General features: G+C 43.5%; 2 protein-coding genes across 5 annotated transcripts in view; both read right to left on the bottom strand.

Moving 5' to 3' along the window:
* Positions 1-9414, bottom strand: part of LOC112981487 (meiosis-specific coiled-coil domain-containing protein MEIOC-like) — a 39384-nt gene extending 29970 nt beyond the window's left edge. Inside the window, exon 1 of one of the 4 annotated variants that reach the window (XM_026097153.2) lies at positions 9113-9414. In XM_026097153.2, the coding sequence (XP_025952938.2) occupies positions 9113-9172 (60 nt within the window). In that variant the 5' untranslated portion in view covers positions 9173-9414. The other 3 variants (XM_026097169.2, XM_026097160.2, XM_064505655.1) reach the window with 3 other exon arrangements.
* Positions 9415-11935: 2521 nt separating this feature from the next.
* On the bottom strand, positions 11936-18833 carry IBA57 (iron-sulfur cluster assembly factor IBA57). The gene is made up of 3 exons (XM_026097226.2): positions 18435-18833; positions 17211-17554; positions 11936-14847 (listed from the first exon to the last, which is right to left on the bottom strand). The coding sequence occupies exons 1-3, from the start codon at positions 18737-18739 to the stop codon at positions 14456-14458; spliced, it is 1041 nt and encodes a 346-aa protein (XP_025953011.2). The 5' UTR covers positions 18740-18833; the 3' UTR covers positions 11936-14455.
* Positions 18834-19057: the final 224 nt, after the last annotated feature.

The following is a 19057-nucleotide window of genomic DNA, read 5'->3' as shown; positions in this document are numbered from 1 at the left end:
GTTTCTTTATTGCTGTGAGATCCCACATGACAAAACAGCTCATCTGAGACAAGATCTGCTGACCACAGGTCACATGGAGTCCCAGAACGGGTAAGGCAGCTGCACTGCACCGTACCTGGGGTCATGCAAGCAGGGGCATACTGCCCAATAACAGCCCCCTCTCTTCAGCTTTCTCTCATTACATATATAGACAGATATATCATGTAGGTGCACATCTACCACGCAAGTATATAACCGCACCACGCGATCCCACTCATGGGCACACATCCATACAGAATGGAACATCCGTCCCCATTACACAGTAGGACAAACAAGTACGTGGGCTCACACCCACTTAAGGACTCTCCTGCATTTTCACAGACTCGTAGCTTCTGTCAATGGCAAAGGTGAAGTAGTTCTTACCACACGCTGCTACCCAAAAACAGCTGTGAAAAAAACACGTTCCCGGGAGCACTCAAAGAACGTGTAATAGGCTGATTCTGCAAATCCTTTTCTATGCTCTCTGGACATCCATTTACACGTGTTACAACCTAACCTCATATGCTTCCCTCAACGAAAAATAGATTATCACATTGCCACTGCCTAGCACCATGCCTGCAGTCTGCATATGTGCCATTTCTCCAACTTCACCTATTTATATTGCATGATATGGCAAAACAGTGCCCAAGATTAGCAAGTCGGTGCACTATGTGAATGTAAGGCTTCATCTTCACTGACAAAGTTTTAATTGGTGGAAGCAATGAATACAGGAACAGTTGCTTTCAGATCAAGATAAAGCAAGATAAAATTTGCAAGTTATATCACGATACATTCTTAGGAAGTAAAAAAAGCACTTGCACTTTCTCCAAAGTAACAAGATAATGTCAAACCATACCCACATCCAACTCTGGCTGACCTACTCTGACCTACTGAAGCTAAGGATGTACCTAGGCTGATGCCCAATCTAGAGCCTGCTACAATAATTCATTTAGCCCACAGCTGAGTCTCTGCTGCTCCCTTTCCCAAGGGCCTGCCGAAAGCAGGTTAAGAGCTGGATGAATTGATCAAACCACTTGATAGTCACTTTTCTCAAGATTCCCATAGCATTTCCATCATCATGCAAAAGAGATACACACTAAGACGGATGGAAAGTCTGTAGGCAGGAACAAGTTACAGAAGAGTTCTGCGAAATGTCTGTACAGTTATCGTGATGCTTCTGGGAAGCGCTGGGCTTGCCGCTTGTGTAACTAATGTCTTCTGTGCATGTTTAACACACCAGTCTTCCAACAAGGGAGGAGCTGCAGTAACACCACTCTCTCAACACTACAACAAGCTCTGTGGCCCACACAGATGGAAAGATTAGGCAGCCCATATTTAATCTAAGATACAGGGTTCTACACTGAAATGACTCAGGTGCACATAATTGTTCCTAGGTGCTAATTTTACTGTATACAGTTTCCTTTCAGAACTAGTAATATTTTTATACCATGCATGATTATTTCTTCAGTCAACATGTGTCCAAGCCACCAACCTTTACAAATCTTTTAACTGCTGGTGATTAATTAGCTGTTCTTCTGTCAAAGCAGACTTAATGAAACTCAATTAGCTAATCACTACATCAGTGACACAAACTTTATATGACTTTATAAGACTTTGCAACTTTAAAACAGGGATGCACGAAGCATTAGCTGAAATTTGAAGGCCCAAACAACAATCCATTTATATCTCGGAATAGGAAGTGAATGGGTACTACTTCAAATCATGGGAAACATTCAAAGCAGTGCAGATGCTGCATTAGGCTTCACAACCTATGCAAGTGTCCAACTGAAATTTAAAATTTACATAGCTGTTTGAAAAAGATAAGAGTGCTACCTCTGTTCCCTAGCCAATATGCCCTTTCAGAAAAACAGATTTTCAATGATAACGTTCTGTGAGTTGTTACTTAGCTTTTAGGGGTTGATATAAACGCATGCTTATTGTGCTACTGGTAAATAATTCATTCCTAGAAAAGCCTTTTGGGATATCTTAAGCATGTGAGGTGCTACATTATAGCACTGGTAGAAGCAAATGCTTTAGTTAAAGAAACATTGCCAGCTTGCATTTTGTTAAATTGACAAAACAAACTAGAAAGTCTCTCATTGAGTACTTCAGTGTCATGTCGTGGATTTTCTTAACTGGTTCAAAACTGGTTCTTTTTCTTCTGACACTGATCAAGAATAACTTTGAGCAAAAGGATGAATGGCAACAAGAGCAACACTAAGAGAAAACAAGCAGATCCACCAGCAGGGAAAACTGGCTTCCTACACAATCATGCCCTATCCTAAGCTAATCATAACAGCAGCAGTGTCCACACCACATCCTCTTGGCCTCACCAGTCTCTCCGCTCCCTCCCAACTTGTCCTAATGACCATCAGCTAAGAGCCCACTGTGGCAGGACTGGTTCTACTTGAATGCTCACCAGCAGCCCACACTGAACACCTACAATCACGCTAAGGCCTTTCTCTCTGGGAAGACACCGATCTGGACCTCTCTTCTACGGATCCGTCCAATTCTACGGCATTTGCAGAAATGTATTATCGCTGAGATATCTATCCATCTCTCACTCAGTTTAAGTGAATTTGACCAACGGTTCAAAACTTACAGGAGGAATGACAGACTGCTCAACAACTTAACCTTCACTTTCCTCGAAAGGAAAAAAAAAACCAAACTCCTAATCCGGTACACAAAGTATAAAAAAAATTTAATGTCCACAAGATGCATCTTCCCATCAACACTTTTCAAAGTTAACACCAAAAACTTCAAATGAAACTTGTAAATAGCGAGCCCCCTCAGCACTAGTAGAGTCATTCTACTGATTTTGGTGCCTTCTGTGCAACTTGCCTTGCCTCTATGGAATGGGTAATGGAAGCATTACACTTGAACACAGCGTGCACTATTATTATAGCTTCAAACTTCTCTAAAGTTACTAATTCAGAAATTCAAATTTTTAACCCCCACCTGTGTTTTTTGTTTTATTAATTTGAAAAAATAAGGAGTAATTTGCCAACTGGTAGCTTAGAAACAAAGTCCTTTTCTGTAATTCATTTAAATTAAGGGGGGAAAAAAAGTTACCCATGCTGATTCTAACCATATACAAACCGTAACCGCGGCCCAAATTCACAAGTACTTCAAATACTGGAGCCCTGCTATTTTCAACTAAATTTTCATGCAACAGTGACTTATGCCTCCTGCCCTTACTCTCTTGAGTTTCAGCAGATGGGTTTTGTTTGTGAGACATAATAAGGAGTAATCCCCAACTTCAAACAAACAAACAAACAAAAACACCCTCATGAAACATTGACATGAAGTTACCAACCGTAAGAACAATGACCAACTCAGCTGCAAAATGCCATTTCCCAAATGCTCAAATTTGGGACTAATAACAAAGTTCTACTTATGTGGGGAAAAACAGCCACTTTAACATGTTTATCTCTAAGCCGCCTACAATATTCCAAATACTCTGAGTAATCAAATACATGTTTAAGTATCTGAATAGCAGATTTCATATTCACTGGAGGCTCCATGGAAATATAACAGAACTTTGTATTAGCTACCTGTATACATTCACCGTCACCTTGGAATTCTTAACATGTGTCACATTCCATCACCTTCTGGTAGCGCAAGAAAACACAAGGGAGTATTAAATAAACAGATACTGAGTTTTTAGCTTAACTTCTACTCAACTTTATTAGTCAAATAATCAGAAGGTAGTTTAAGTGAATTAAAACCAGTCACAATTTGTAGATTACATCCTTTCAAATATGTATTTCTTCAGAATAGGATTCAATATATTATTAGTAAACCTTTTCTTTTAGGAATATAAAATTCCAGCTGGTGACCAACTACTTTTTCCAGATTCAGTTTGATAGATGGACTATCTAGTACAATTTAAACTCTACTAAAACAAAAAAATCAGTTCCAAATATATTTTTAAAGTTGATTTTAAACAAACATAAAAATGATGAAATTGCCAATAACTGAATGTGTCAAAACAAACTCTTTGAAGTTACAAACCAAGTAAATAGAATTTTATTAGTTGTACAATGATCTCTATATACTATATATTATATAGAGATTTTATCTTATTTTCATTATACTGCTAAGATCAGATATAGAGCTACTTTTCCTACTTGACCACTTCCTCGGTTTGTGAAATTCAAGTAATAGAGGTCTCAGAGATTGCAGACTTAAGTAAATACTGTCACAATACCATTTAACAGATCTAAACTGCAGAATACAGAAATGAACGGGGAACTATTACCTGGTTGAAAAGTTATTAAATTACTCAGAGTAGGGATGACAGCAAGTATTCCCAAGTTTCCTACCCTCTTCATAAGCCTCTCATCATTGTCTCTGTTAGAAGGCTCTGCTGGTGAACACTAAGAGACACTTCTGTTTGGAGAATTATGTTTCTGTGTCAGGCTTTCATAATATGCAATCATTTGAAAAGCTGGGCACTGTCAGGCAGATAAATTATCACAGTTACTTTAAACTACAGCATCATAGCAGCCTTATCAAATATTACACTGCAAAAAAAAATTGCTTTGCTGAATTGTTTGCCAGCTTCCTAAAATATCAGTGTTACTTCAGACAGCAAACATACCTGAGCAATAAATTCCACACAAATCTCATCTCCCACTGTGAGAACCAACTTCCATTCAAGACCAACCTGCACAGATGGTACCACCAGCCATTCCCTGCATGCTTTCCTTCCACCGACACAGGCCACTGAGGAAGCGAAGGCAGCACAGGCTTTGAAACATGCCAACTGAACACACTGAAGCACTGCAGCTGCAGCAGCAGCTGATCCCAGTGCTTTCAAGTCCAGTGGCGTAGCCTGCACAGTGCCGAACCAGTGCTACCGCTGCACCTCATTTACCTTCCCTAACATTGCTGCCATGGGACACACACCACACACCTCGGTTACTATATGCACACAGAAACTGTTGCCAGGCTCTGGACAGCGTCTCTACTCCACCCATTGAAGCTGCAGGACAAAAACAGCAGAAAGCAGCAGGCAGATTTCATGCTGTGCGAAAGAAAAAGGCCCCTCAAGACAAACTAGCAGCACTGGCATTAAGCAATTACTCCACATAGCTTTTCCTAGATAGAGGAGTCTCTAAGCTGTACTAAGAGAAACAGTACAAATTGCTTGCCCTTAAATGTCACCTCATGTTTTCTTCAGATACACTCCATTTTAAATACCTCTGCAGCAACTGTAAACCTCCCCTAACAAGCAAAGATTTCACACTGCCAAAGGCCCTGCTACAGAAGTGAAAGAAACACCGAGCTTACATTTTCAGTCTTCTTGCTTTACAACCAGTCTCAGCCATGTAATGTCTGATGTCACTGGAGTACCAGTATGTGGAAGTACTATGGGAATTGTAGTCTCTCCTCTATTGTGCAATAGCTACAAGGTACGGGACTCCAGGACTACAACTGTGAGGCTTCAAAACAGTCTCCTTAACATACAGGCTTAAAGGAACTGCCGGAGAAATATATCTAACTGATTTACCTAGGAACTGTTTCTCAGTTTGAAAAAAAGAAAAGCGTACTGGAGGCTTTGAAATGCACCTTCTACTATTTCCCACATATGAAGTAATTTCTAAGCAGTTCCTCTCAGGTGATCATGTACTTCTAAAACCTTAACTTAAAGTTGTCATCAGGAAGCACTACCTACGGAGGAACTACGAATAGCTATGAGATGCACTAGCATTGTATTTAAATGTACAAGAGTTCTCACAAGTTTGCTGTCCCTTCTACCTCTGGGGTTCTGGCATTTCCAAATGAAAAAATAATTCCCTGGAATATGTTTTGTCAGTGGTCATGATGGAACTGCCATTTCTGTTCCTATCTTCCCCACTGAAAACTATAATTTGGTTCACCTTAGCTAAGTAACAATGAAAGACTTGCATAATTTGAGCAACTTTAGCCCTATCGCGCCTATAACAAGAATTAAAAATAAAGGTTATTTTACTTAAAGGCTGTCTTGCATATTAATATGTATGTGCTGTACCCAACTTAACTTCTCCCCATTATCAGTCATCTCTCTCTTTAGGCAGTTATGTATTATCACCTTTAACACATTTTTCTTCCACGATTAAAGCCATCATTTTCCCACAACTCTTTGCCTTGTTAATTCAGATAGCGAACCCTGAACTTTCTCTCACATGACTATACTCTTAAGCTATAAAGAAAAGAAATAATATAATTTAAGTAAATTAAGAGGTCCACAGAGATAACGGAAGAGAACTATTTTGATCTTTATGAAGAAAACAACATAAAAACAATCAACTTGCCAAAACAGATACGATATGAAAACATTTTGGCTGCTGGGAAGGGTAATCAGTCGTCAGCCAAGTATTACTACGGAGTTTCAGGACAAGAATAAAAGAGAAAGCACAGAGCTAACAAGCTCTGATTATTTTTTCTAAAAACTCAAGCCATCCTTCAACATACACTCAAGCTAGCTGAGTTAAAACTGAAAACATACGTTCTTAGCCTTGAACAATAAAACTGAAGTGTTTATCACGCTACAAATCCATCTTACAAGAGAAAACTTCTGTGGCAGCTAGAATTCAGAGTAGAAATCGAAAAAAGTCTTAAGTTCTTGAACAATTTAATGCAAGCAGACTAAAAATCAAAATTCTTTTCTTATAGAAAGGACTTTGTCTAAAGTCATCTTCTGTTCCCATTTTCTACATTTCGTGTCAGTGAAAGCATTGCTAAAAGCAACACTGCAGACAGAATTCCACATACCAAATAACATTCCCAAAATATTATTTAAATGTTTCCATACAGCTTTTCTGACACAGCAGTAAATAGGAAATGAGGTCACCCATCCCTAAAATCTCAACCCTGGTGTATGTTATTCTTATTCTCCCTCTGGTTACTATCCAGATGAAGCTGTAAAGGCATTCAAAGAGCACGACCATCCTTCTCCAGCTTCTCCAAAAGTCTTAAGTAGACAAGAATCATTTAAGACTAACAACATATATAAACATAGTGTAGAAAGCTTTTAAACCAATTTCCACATTTAGGCTTTTGGAATAAGGCCTTTTCCTTCTTGATGATGTGTTGTTACACTTAGGTGTTTTTAAAGCAGGGTTCTACCTACACACTTGTATTAATGGTACACACACCACAGCTTGGAAACTCCTGCTTTCGAAGTCCCAAAGTCAGTTATTCCACCACCAGACATGCTTCAAACTATACTACATTCACAAGCAGTGTTCAAGGTCTCAAACACTCAATTGACTTTTAGGTATCTTTCTAAATGCTGGAGATGTTTTGCTTACTGTCTCCTACCTTCTCCGCATTCTGTCTTTGCAGATCTGGCTAAACATTCCAACAAAATATAGAGACTCTGTTTAGAGTTAGCATTTATGTTTTCAACCACACAGATGACAAACATGATCCTCCTTTACTGACCCTTTTTGACAGATTCCATCAGACACAGCATCATTAGTTAGCAATAGTGTATTTGCACCAGTGCACACAATAAAGCAGATTGCACTCAAGTGTTTAAAGAACGATGACTGCAAGCCATGCTCTGACCAGAAATTAAAGGAACAGAGAAAGCCCAAACCTTTCCTGCATTACGACAGCATACATAATACTGAAAAACATGCACTAATTTAATAATGCAGATAGGCACTAATAGCCATAAATGAAGTCTAAAAGCAGAATTTTGTACTACTTTGACCTGGGCAAGAGAAAGGAAGACAGAAAATCCAGATGTGAGTCCACAAAACCAGTTTAGGCATAAATTATTTCCGCTAGCTTGAGAACAGCATGTTCCAGAAAGACAGTATTTTCTGGAGGACTTGCTATCTCGGCGAAAGCAAAATACAATGCAGAAAAATGGGCAATGCTTGACAGAATAGCTTGAAGTCAAGATTTAGTCACAGTATGGGAAAAAAAAAAAAAAAAAAAAAAGGGCTCCCAACAATATTCTTACAAGGTGACTAGTATTAGCACCTACACCCTCATCTCAAAATAACATGCAAAATGCCCCTGCTGACTGTACAGAAACATGTAAGCAGAGCTCAATTTCATCAATGATGGCTGTGCAAAACTCAACAAAAGCTGCTAAATTATGCTGTACTAAAAACACCAGAAAACATACACCTACTACAGAAGCAGAAACACCACAGGCTTTGAAGAACGTGCTGCGTTTGTGACACCTGTGCAATCACCTAATACACTAAAGACACCAAAGTTTTCAGCAAAACATTAATAGCTAACCAACTAACCAAAACACTCAAAATATTAATAAAGCTCCAAACACCTGTTAGGACTCTTTTAAAAGAAAATCCACTAACTTTAAATAATTCAGTGTAAAGAAGATGTTCAGGTGCAACCTCCTGGCATAAATCTGGCCACTGCACTGTGAATTCATTCTATTAATGGTGCATTTAAAATAGGAGATTGCAGTGATTATAATAACTCAGTAGAACATCTGTACGTGCAGCAGGCTTAAGTATCAGCACTCACTTTCCTGGATTCCTTAACCCTCACCACAACAAGACAACTTTTAAACTTTTTTTAGTAGAAGAGGAAATTAAAACATTTAAAAAGGAAATCAAACATTGCTTCCAGAAACAATCAGGGGGAAAAAAAACAAAGAACCCTTTCTTTCTCCTGAAACCAAACATTTCAATATATTCCCCTCAGCAGTCTCAGAAAGCCATCCCTGTCTCATCCTGTTGGGATTTCAAGCTGTAACACTTGCTTACTTCACAGCTCTCTTCTGCTCTCTCTCTTCAGAAACATCAGTCATTTTTGGTGTGTCAACGGTGCTGACTGTTGACCCAGCTCTCTGACAAGGTGCATATGACCGACAGGCGGAACGGAAAACCAGCCTTGTATTTTCACAGATATGTTCTTTATTTACATCGCTCTGCTCTATCAGCAGCCACCGGGGTTCCCCTCGCCTCAAGGGAGCCCAACAAACCCGCTGCGACCGCTGCGTCGCTCCTCGCCGGCGAACGGGCTGGTTCCTCCCCTCAGACGCCTCGCTCCCGCTCAGGAGAGAAGCGCCATATGGCTCCCCTTCACCCCCCGGCTCCGGGCGGCAGCGCTCACGCCTCACCTCTGACCGGGAAGCCCCGTCAGGCCGAGGAGCCAGAGGTCGGGCGCTAGTCGCCACCATCTTATTCTCCCTCTCACGTCCCCCCTCCTCCCTCCCCCCACCCCCGTGAGGGGCAGCGCGCGCCGTCAGCGCCCCCCTCCCCCCGCCGGCCGTTGAGCCGCCCCAACGGCCGCGGCACGCGCGCGGTCAGGGGCAGCGCTGAGCGCCCCCGCCCTGAGCGCGCGCTAATTCCCGCTCGCGCTGCCAGGCACCGCCCCGCCCGGCGCCTGCGGGGGAGCCCCGGTCAACGGCCGTAGGTGGGAGAAACCACTGCGCGAGGAGGAGGGGGAGGAGGAACCATTCTGGAGCACGGGGGAGGGGGGTAGGAGAGGGGAGCTGTTAGTCAGGGCTCGGCTTTCCCGCCCTGCGCGGGAGGCAGCCGGTCCCTCAGGAGGGGCAGCGCCGAGGGCCGCCCTCCCGACCCCGAGGTCGGCGCTGCTTCTCGCTAAAGTTACCGTTTCTTCCCACAAACCCGGCCCTGCCAGGCAAAGGGGCACATTTGGAACTTCCTTTTGCAGGGTTTGTTCAGGGAATAACACTCCTGAACGCACACCGGACTCGATCCTTGACAGAGACACTAATGAAAGCTCCCTAAAGCAAACACTGGGGAGGATGGTGCACTGTTAATTTTCAATAACATATACAGTAGCCATAAAGAACACAACTGAGGCTGTAATGCCTCATAGTTTTAAAAAATAGTGGAATTAAATTTCTCCATGTGGCCCTAATTCACTCCTGTTATGTATAACCATGATATATAATGTTTAATTATGCAGTCATGTGGTGCTTCTTCTGCAAGACCTTGTCTCATTCCGCATGCAAGATGCATGACATTGAATGAACAGATACTAAATCATTATTTTCCTCCTCATTGTTCAATGCACAGCCCCAAGCTTTATTTACTGCAGGCCATTCAAATCCTCTCCGAAGGCACAAACATTAATTTGCTCATCCATCATCCTACAGCTCCCCTTACAGTAATATTCATGTGCTTTGCAAACATTATTCAATTTATTTTTATCATGCCCTCGGGGGAAACAAGGAACATTGCAATTCCCTTTTTGCAGAGGGGAACTGAGGCAGAGCCAGATGAAGCACACATTCATCTTGGTGGCAAATCAAGAGGGTTAGGGCAGGCAGTACCTGTCTCTCCCAGCCTGATCCTTTCTCCTCTGAGTCCAGGCTCCCAATTTCCCATCGCTGGTGCCACCTCCATTACCCTGCAGCTCCTTGTCTCAGCACAGCTCCGTCTCTTTCCCTGTCCGTGCACAGCACAGCAGACAGGTTGCTCAGCTCCGAGACCCAGAGAAAAACCTGCTCAGGAGCTGACAAGCTACAACACATTTACAGCTTAACCACCTTAGGAAATTTTTCTGACAGAAATGACACACCATCACCATCACCTCCTCCTCTCCCCCCCCACCCCCCCAATCTTCCTGGACACTTTTTAAGTCCCTGCTCCAGTTCACAAAAGCCCAGCAGTTTCTTCAAGACTTTTAAAGCAAGTCACAACAACAGGCTACCCTCAACCTCATGTTTGCAAACTGAACTGTTTTGGCTGAGGAATGGGCTGGTGATATTTAGTCTGAGACAAACACCTGGGGTGGGATTCACCTCACCTGGCTGTCGGTGTCTGAGAGCTAAATGCACGCAGCTGCACTACCCTGGGCTTTTGGTCTTTAAAGTCTTAATATTCACCTCATGCTCCTTCTCTCCCCAGGCTGCAAAGGGACAGCAAGGGGCCAAGCACAGATGTCTCTATTTCTAGGTGTCTCCATCTGGCTGGGAGTTTCAGAGCAAGCAGTTAAAGATCGTAAGGATACTGGCAATTGAGAAAAGAGCCTTTGGTGAAGCAATCCTTAACACCTAGCCTGGGCTACACGAAAGGTGTCAGGCTGTGCAAGCAATAGCACTCCAGTGATTTCTCTACAGGTTTTCCACATTCCTGCAGAGATTGGTTATTAAAAGCACCTCTGAGGACATTGCAGACATTTAGCTGATGTGACTAAGAGAAAAAAGTGGTCATTTCCCCCATTTTTTAATAGCTCTATTTAGCATTTAATTAGATTGCCTTTCATGCCTTCAGTCTGCAATAGATTTCCTCTTGCACTTCATTCACTCTATCTTAGCTGGATGTGATTTACTCCACTACTGACTGTCCATGAGGCATAACACCACGGCAACCTCAGACCAGGACAACTGATACCCTGACCTTGCAGCCCAAGCACAGCTAAATACATGCATGATGGAGCAGGCTGGAAGGGAGAATAAAGATAAAATAGGAGGGTGAGGATCGGGGATGCCCCTGCAATACCTGCTACATCCTTTCCCACCTCCAAAAGTCATCTAGTACCTCTGAAAATCAACCTGCATGTGTATTCTGGGGTCTAAACATCCACATTTGCAAACTGCACCCTGAAAAATGCAGCTGTTGGTAGCATAAAAGCCTTTCAAATACTTGAGAAGGCAAAAGAAATGTGTGTGTAGCAGAAAAGATCTGTAGGGCTTCCCCAAATGGAAGAAATGTAGTGTTTATTCATGCTGCATATACAGTAGCACAATATAACTATTCTGCGAGGGCTCTGCACAATGGTGGCTGGGAGGAAAAGCTCCTCCTGGCAGACCAGCACGAACACGGGCAGCACAGTCTCGCCTTTGTCACAGTCAGAGGATCCAGAACGTGCAAAGCACTACGGTTTAATTTCTTTTTCCAGCAGAAAGACTTTGTTAGCAATCTAAAACCTGACAAAGAGGTAACACATAGTCTAAAGAAATTTCCTGAGCTAAAAGTCTTTGGAGATGTGTTTATTGTCAGCAAACAACCAGAAAAACCCACTACTCCATTATATATCTTCACACTAAGTAAATAAAAGCTTGTGTCTTTCTTCTTTCAGACATGTAGATTTAAAAATTACTGATACGACCAACTTTTAATGAGATATTCCACAGAATCATACAGCAAGCATAAGGAGTTTTGACCAATACAAGCATCTTTCACAGATAAATTTCCTTCACAGTAATGGCTACAGCAATACAGTGACAGAACGTACTTTGGATGGCTTTTATTACAAATAAGTATACAAGAACTTTTCTTTTGCCAGAATGGGATCTCACCTTCTCGCCTCTCTCATCACCCACTTCTTCACACACACCATTTCAACACCGGACACATAATGGATTTATTATAAAAATACGTATAAATTAGTGCAGGTTGACAGGGTGAGGAGGCACAGAGCTGGCTGGCTTTGGAGAGCAAAGAGAGGAATAAATTGATTGTAGAAGTAGGAACAAGTGCAAAGACAGAAGAGCAGCAGGGGCCAGAAAAAAAGCAGCAGCCAAAAAAATCCTGAAGTATTGGGCTGTTCTGAATACCCACAGGGGACGATGGACGGAGAAAACCTCAGCTAGAGACAGTGGCAGGAACTGGCCAAGGAGAACCTTTTTGTGTGGAGGCCACAGAGAGCTCCTAGGAGAACAAGAGTGGCAGTGAAGGAGCCAGAAAAGGGAGTGTGGAGGAAGTGTGTTCCCTCAGTCAGGAACACCAGGCTAAGCCAAGAGGAGCAAAATGCTGGTAGGGTTGTGAAAAGGGTGCACAAGACCCACATGGACCTGAATGGGCTCTGCTTAGTGTTCTCCAGTTTGCTTTTCACACAGGGCAGCGCTGTGCCCTTCAGCAGTAGCACACACTTCTCCAGAGACCGCAGCTTACTCTAAAGGAAGTAGAAAGCATCTCACATTGAGATGGGGATATGCTGTCCCTTCACCAGCTTTGTAGTGGTTACATGGAAAAAGTGATGTAACCTACCTGCTGAAGGCTTCAGGAGAGTTTGGAGGCTTTTTCTTAAGATTCAGAGCACGTCATCCTGTTGTTTCACGTCTTTAATCACAACACTTATTTTGGCACCTCCCTCATTATCAACTGTGCTGGTATAAATAAAACAGTGCAATCCCCTGTGCAAGGAAACCTTCCTCCTAGGTAACCTCGCACACATCCAAGTTAGGAGGATGCCAACAAAACCCCTCAACTGTTGTTGGCCACTGAATTAGCTACGCTGGAGGGAAGCTGCCTCTAGCAGTAGCTTACTCCTACCAGGCACCAGTATAACAGAGTCACTGCAGGACATGCATCAATGCACTTCTGTAAAATATCACAGTCCTCACTGAAAGAGGGGGGAACAATGTGTGCAAGACGAAGATCAGGAACTGCAGTGCAGCTCTACTGCAGACTGCTGCTGGCTGCGCTCCCTCTGCTGGCCCTGCAGCAGGGAAACGCACACAGATCTTTGAGGGCTTTCCCGCATTTTTCAGTGTGGTGAGGTATCGAAAGTGAGATTTGAAATGTGAAGTACAAGGCATTCCTCTCCCTGAACACAACTAGCAGTAATAGTGATGGGAAAAAATATCCATGCAATCAGCAAGTTTAATAAGAAGCTCAATGCAAGGAATATTTTGCAATGAACACTTTAGCCTGAGTATGACAAAGATGTATCTTATGCAAATATAAGTGTAGCAAGCATGTTCTCAATTAAATAATTTGTAATAATTTGTAATACAGAATGGTTATTTCCATTCAGTACACACAATGAGGAAACTCCTATCAATTCTTTCAGTGTCTCAATACACAAAGCACCCTATTCAGAATACAATTTGATCTAGTGAATGGTGGACTAAAAATTCAGCAGGAGTCCAACAGCATGCGGCACCACCTAAATAAATAATGGACTCTCTCACATAAAGCTTGCCTACCGAATATCCCCACTAGATGCCAACATGGTCCAGTCTTTTATAGTCTTCCATACATAACTTCAGCAATCTTGCTGTATGCAAGGGGAACCAGTACCAAGATAACTAGCTTTTCTCTGATTTTCCCTATGTCAGGTATAGCCAGCAGTAACCAGCCTCTCTCTGCCCCCCTGCAGAGGTAATTTTGTGCAAATCAGAGAAGGTGTTTGGGCCATGAGGGTGCTATGGTCGAACCAGGGATCTTCCACATTTCATTGCCTAGAAAAGCCCAGTCCCACTTACCTCTTCACTTAACAGAACAGAGAAATTGAATTTTATACACTTCCCTTCGTACCTTATCCTCCAAGATCTCCCCACAAAGTGTTAACTGATTATTCTCCTTCCATCGGTGACTCACTGCTGGTTTGGGTTCCTGCTGTTTAGTCCCGATTTGAAGGAAGCTGCTAATACACTCTCCAATCAAACACTGCAAACAGAAGCTGAAGGCAGAGTTACCTTCAAAAAGCTTGTCAGACAAAATATATTCTCAATAAGGCAACTGTGCAGGAAGTGGTTCCTCATTTATTTACCAGCAGTTTTTGGCCACCACTTGGGTATAGTCGCAGTGAGCTTCACTTTATCACCTGGCATTTTGAGGCAAAGTGGTTCATTTATATTAGCAAGCCTCAGCAAAGCTATACCAAGTTCATCTCCTCCAGCCCGGAACTTCCCAGCTGACTTTCCCGATTCAGTTAAGATCTCAGCACCCTCAGGAATATTTTCCAGGGGAAGAGGAGCTGAAAACTGAACCGGCAACAGACGTTTGCGAATGACACCCATGTGATGGGTTCTGGCTGTTAACTCCTGTCCAATGTAACAACCTTTGGTAAAGCTGATACCATTCATGTAGGCCAGGTTTGATTCCAGCGGGAGGGCTACTCCAGGAGGGAGATCTTTCACACCTTCAGGAATTCCTAGGAAAAGAGGAAAACCAACAGGCAAATATGGTAAGATATTCGGTATTTTAGATTTCAGGAGTATGTCTCCTCTGTATGTTATGAAACCAAGATAACCTAGTTATAATAGAGTTAATATACGGTTAGCAAAGATTATGTTTAAAGATAAACAGAAAACTCCACTAGAACCTAATTTCATGAAGCTTAAAGCACTTCATAAGCGTAGCAGTGGAAATTCAAAGCACCTAAAACTATGCGGACTCAGATATAAAGGCATCAACATACATTTAATACCAATGGCAATATTCTTCTCACCACATCCCCTAAGTAGACTTCAATGGCAGTAAGAGTTATTTTGTTCAAAGCTGTCTAATGAACGTAAGCTGGCCAACTACAAATATTTCTGTGACTACTTCTGTAGTAACAAACCATACTGAATTTTATCTTTTATCCTAAATTTCAGAGTAAAGAGGAAAGGAAAGGTTTAAAAACAAAACCACACACAACAGCTTTATGAAATGGTCACCGTTTTTGTTGTTAGAAAATAAGCATATCATCAGAAATAGATAGATATATAGAATTATTGAAGGGATCACACAGTGGATCTAGGGAAATGATTCACCTTGTAATTCAGAACTAGAAAATTCCTTGATAAAACAGTGCTTTAAACACTATTTTTATCTTCCACAATTAGGAAGAGTCAATTTCTCAAAGTTTCAGACACTTTGAACCTCAGAATAGCAGCCCAAAAGTCCTTTTTTTTTTTTTTTTTTTTTGATTAAACCTAAAATGAAAGGCTAGCTTGGATAATTAAACCATAAAATTCAAAATTTTATTTTTTTTCAGAGGCCAACCTCTAGTCATGGGTTCCTAATGGTTAGAGATGAAACAGGACCATTAGATCATCCAGTCTGGCTGCCAATCTTATCAAGTCCATTACACTTCTAGTGTTTGGACAAGGTATAACCTGTTTGGCTGAAGCACAGCTTGCAGAAACACATCTATCTTCCACTGGAAGATATCAGCTGATGGAGGCCCTTTTCTCTCCGTGGGTAGTTTGTTCTAAAACCCCCTTGCACAACTAAGAGCAAATTGTAAAATATGAACACAGTTTTGTCTGTCTTTACCTTCCAACCATTGTTTCTTGATCCCCATTCCTTGTGAGTTTAAAAAGTCCTCTAAAACCTGGCATTTTCTTCCTATATGGTCACCAAGTCCTCATCTTATCTTTTTCATAAAATCCGTATCAAGGTTCTCACCTTGCCAGCTATAAGGATTTTTTCAGTTTAAGTCACTAGGGCAACTTTTTCATGTCCTCTTTCATATCTTTTTCAAAGCACAGATGCCAACTATGAACAATAGTCTATGCATATACACTCTGAGATGCTGAGCTAAAAGATACGCTCTTCCTGTGCTTATATAGTGAAAAATGTATGAGTTTTGTTTGCTTGTTTTTTTGCCAATATGAGGAATGTGTTCAGCTGCTTCCCCACTACCAATGTCAGTGCTGACGTGTTCAGGGTATCACCCCCATCCATAGTCTGTGATCCTAGATGAACGTCTGTGTAAGTAGCTACAGCTGCTCACTTTTTTTGACCAACAACACAATATTTGTTTTCTGAAGCAGATCATTGGACCCAGCTTTCTGCAGCAGCACCCAAGACTAGCACTGGTGTATCAGAAAGGTGGCATACCACCACAGTCGAGTCCGGTTTGACCCATTAACAGTGTCTCAAACTTTCCACTGCTTTTCTGTACCAGACAGACTGAGCTTATGATCACTATTTATGTGCAGAGGACCATCATCTTTCAGCCTAGCAATTCATTTAATCCACTATCTGTGCAGACACAGAGCAATGGGAGCCCTGCACAGGCACAGGGGCTCCCACCATCAGGTTCCCTCTCAGATCAAACACCTCTTTGGCTTCTGAATTAACTCCACGAATCCAATAGCACATTTTTAGGAAAGTAAGTTGAGTGTTTCCTTTTCTTTCCTTAGCAACAGCGAACACATAGACTGTGCATAATCCCAAAATAATCATCATGACACAAACCAAGGAAGTTTTACTCTAAGAAAATGAGTAATACTGCTTTTTTTTTTTTTTCTTATTACTGTTCTTGACCCACAGTCCCATAACCTTCGTAATGGAAAACTGTACTCAGATATTGATTCTGCCACAAGACAGAATTGTAACTATTGGATCAACTCTACCCTCAAAATAGTAAACAATTACTGAACATATGAACATGTTAAACATTCAGACGTATCACTGCAGCTTTTATAGTTTCTTCTATTGTCTTCTGTCAGAGTATGGATTCTTCATAATAATTTATTTTCCAAAATCCAATAACACAGAGCGTAAAACAGGACTTGGCTTTACCTTGTTTATACCTGTGCCTGTGGTAATCCTGAATATTTCCAATATGACTTCCAGGGATAATATCTAGTAGATTTGCTTCTTTTTTTGTAATCAATCTCCAGCCCATGACTTCTGTTCTGGGGTCAGGAGTTAAAACCAGAGTCTGGTCTGCGCATTTGTTGAGGGAGCTGGCGATGTCTCCAGGCTGCTCCCTGGGGATAACGGCCCACAAAGAGAGGTCAAGGCAGGGGGCAATGTTTACTTTCCTCCGGATCTTGTACAGTTTCAGATGTTTTTGCACGGAGTCGAGCACGGTGCTGTCACACTCCAGCAGGATGTGCGGCTCTTCTGGACTCTCGTGAAGCCTGAAAAAGCAACGCATACGAAGGTCAGAAGCCACAGCCCCACCACGGAGGAAGCGAGCGCTCTTTAGCCCCATCCTGGTCCGGATCCAGCCATCTGTGGAACTTCACCGAACGCCGCTGGCGCACACAGGAACGGCACTAACCTCGCTTCAATAAAATACCTGAATCTTACTTTTTCTGCCATCAGTTCCACTCTAACAAAAACTGCTCCCATCTCCCCAGACGAAAGAAATAGGCCGTATTTTACAGCATATCCTTCCCCATTTTATTCTCTAGCGCTGCCACTAATCTAGGTGACTAGGTGACTAATCCAGGTGACTTTCAAGGAGGAGGGAAAGCTGGAATTACTGACGAGCGATGCTGAAGAGCTTCAAATATTACATTAAATATTACTGTACCTTTCCAATACCGACATGCCCTTCTTTTCCACCCTCACCCATTATTTCTTCCAGACTGAAAGCAGCTTGGGGAAGGACCTGGCAATTACATTACCGGACAAAGCCTAGCATTTCCTTTAGCTGTGCCTTGCACTAGTTACTATAGCATTAACAAGCAGGCTGACAACAGGCAAGAGCCTGGTTTTGCATTGACTTATGTGGTTGCCCTCCATGTCCACCTGTGTGAAGCGGCTGTATCGTGTAATTATTATATTCCACCTAGCTTGTGGTCACTTAAATGACTATATTAACTGTAAGACAGAGGAAAAGGGAGGGCTTTTATCGACCCTATGCACGAAACACACCGCTGAGGCCCCTGCAACAGGAGGCCGCGGCCTGCCGAGGCCGCTCCGTCTCCATGGCAACAGCGCGGCCTCCAGCGGGCCCCCCCCCCCGGTCCCTCGCCGTGGTCTCTCCCGGCTCCCCCCGCCGCTTGGTCTCACCTGTAGAGGATGAGGTCATAGAGGCAGCGGCCTTGCACGTTGAGCGCATGCGCGTAGAGGGCGCGCGGCACGGCCGCACCGCCCCCCGCGAGCCGCGTGACGTCGTTGGTGAGGAGCCCCTGGAGGAAGAGGGCGGCCTCGGGGCCCCGCACGCGCAGCAGCGCGCGGCCCAGCGGGAAGCAGGTGGCGGCCGCCGGCGGAGGGGGAGCGGGAGCGTCGCCCCCCCCGGCCCCGGCCGCGCTCCCGCCGCGCCGCCACAGCCCGCGCAGGCCCGTCGCCGCGCTGCCGCCGGCCCTCACCAACATGGCGGCAAGGCAGGCCGGCCGGGCGCTCCGTCACGGCGGCCCCGCCGCAGCCGCCATCTTGTGTGTGTCCCAGCGGGTCGGGGCGCCGCCTACCGGCCGCACGCGGGAGCCGCAGGCCCCGCCCCACCCCCCCGCCGGCCCCGCCCCGGCCGCGGCGGCCCCGAAGCGCGGGCAGGAGCCGGGCGTGTTGCGCAGCTCCGGCAGCCCGGCCCCGTCCTGAGTGAAATCATCCCCTCGCCTCGGTCTGGGGGCATCTGAACACGAAAAACTTAGAAAAAAAATTCAAAGCCGCCCCTGGGCACCCTTAGCTCTGGCCTG

The sequence above is a fragment of the Dromaius novaehollandiae genome, chromosome 2, assembly GCF_036370855.1.
Source record: "Dromaius novaehollandiae isolate bDroNov1 chromosome 2, bDroNov1.hap1, whole genome shotgun sequence".
NCBI lineage: Eukaryota > Metazoa > Chordata > Aves > Casuariiformes > Dromaiidae > Dromaius > Dromaius novaehollandiae.
Note: the sequence above shows the minus strand (reverse complement) of the source record. Positions and strands in the feature narration are given on the sequence as shown.

Coding starts and splice junctions, on each gene's coding strand:
- IBA57 (XM_026097226.2), bottom strand. CDS start 18,739: ATGTTGGTGAGGGCCGGCGGCAGCGCGGCGACGGGCCTGCGCGGGCTG. Junction 17,555..18,434: donor TATGACCTCATCCTCTACAG/GTGAGACCAAGC, acceptor TTGCTTTTTCAG/GCTTCACGAGAGTCCAGAAG. Junction 14,848..17,210: donor CAGGCACAGGTATAAACAAG/GTAAAGCCAAGT, acceptor CTCTTTTCCTAG/GAATTCCTGAAGGTGTGAAA.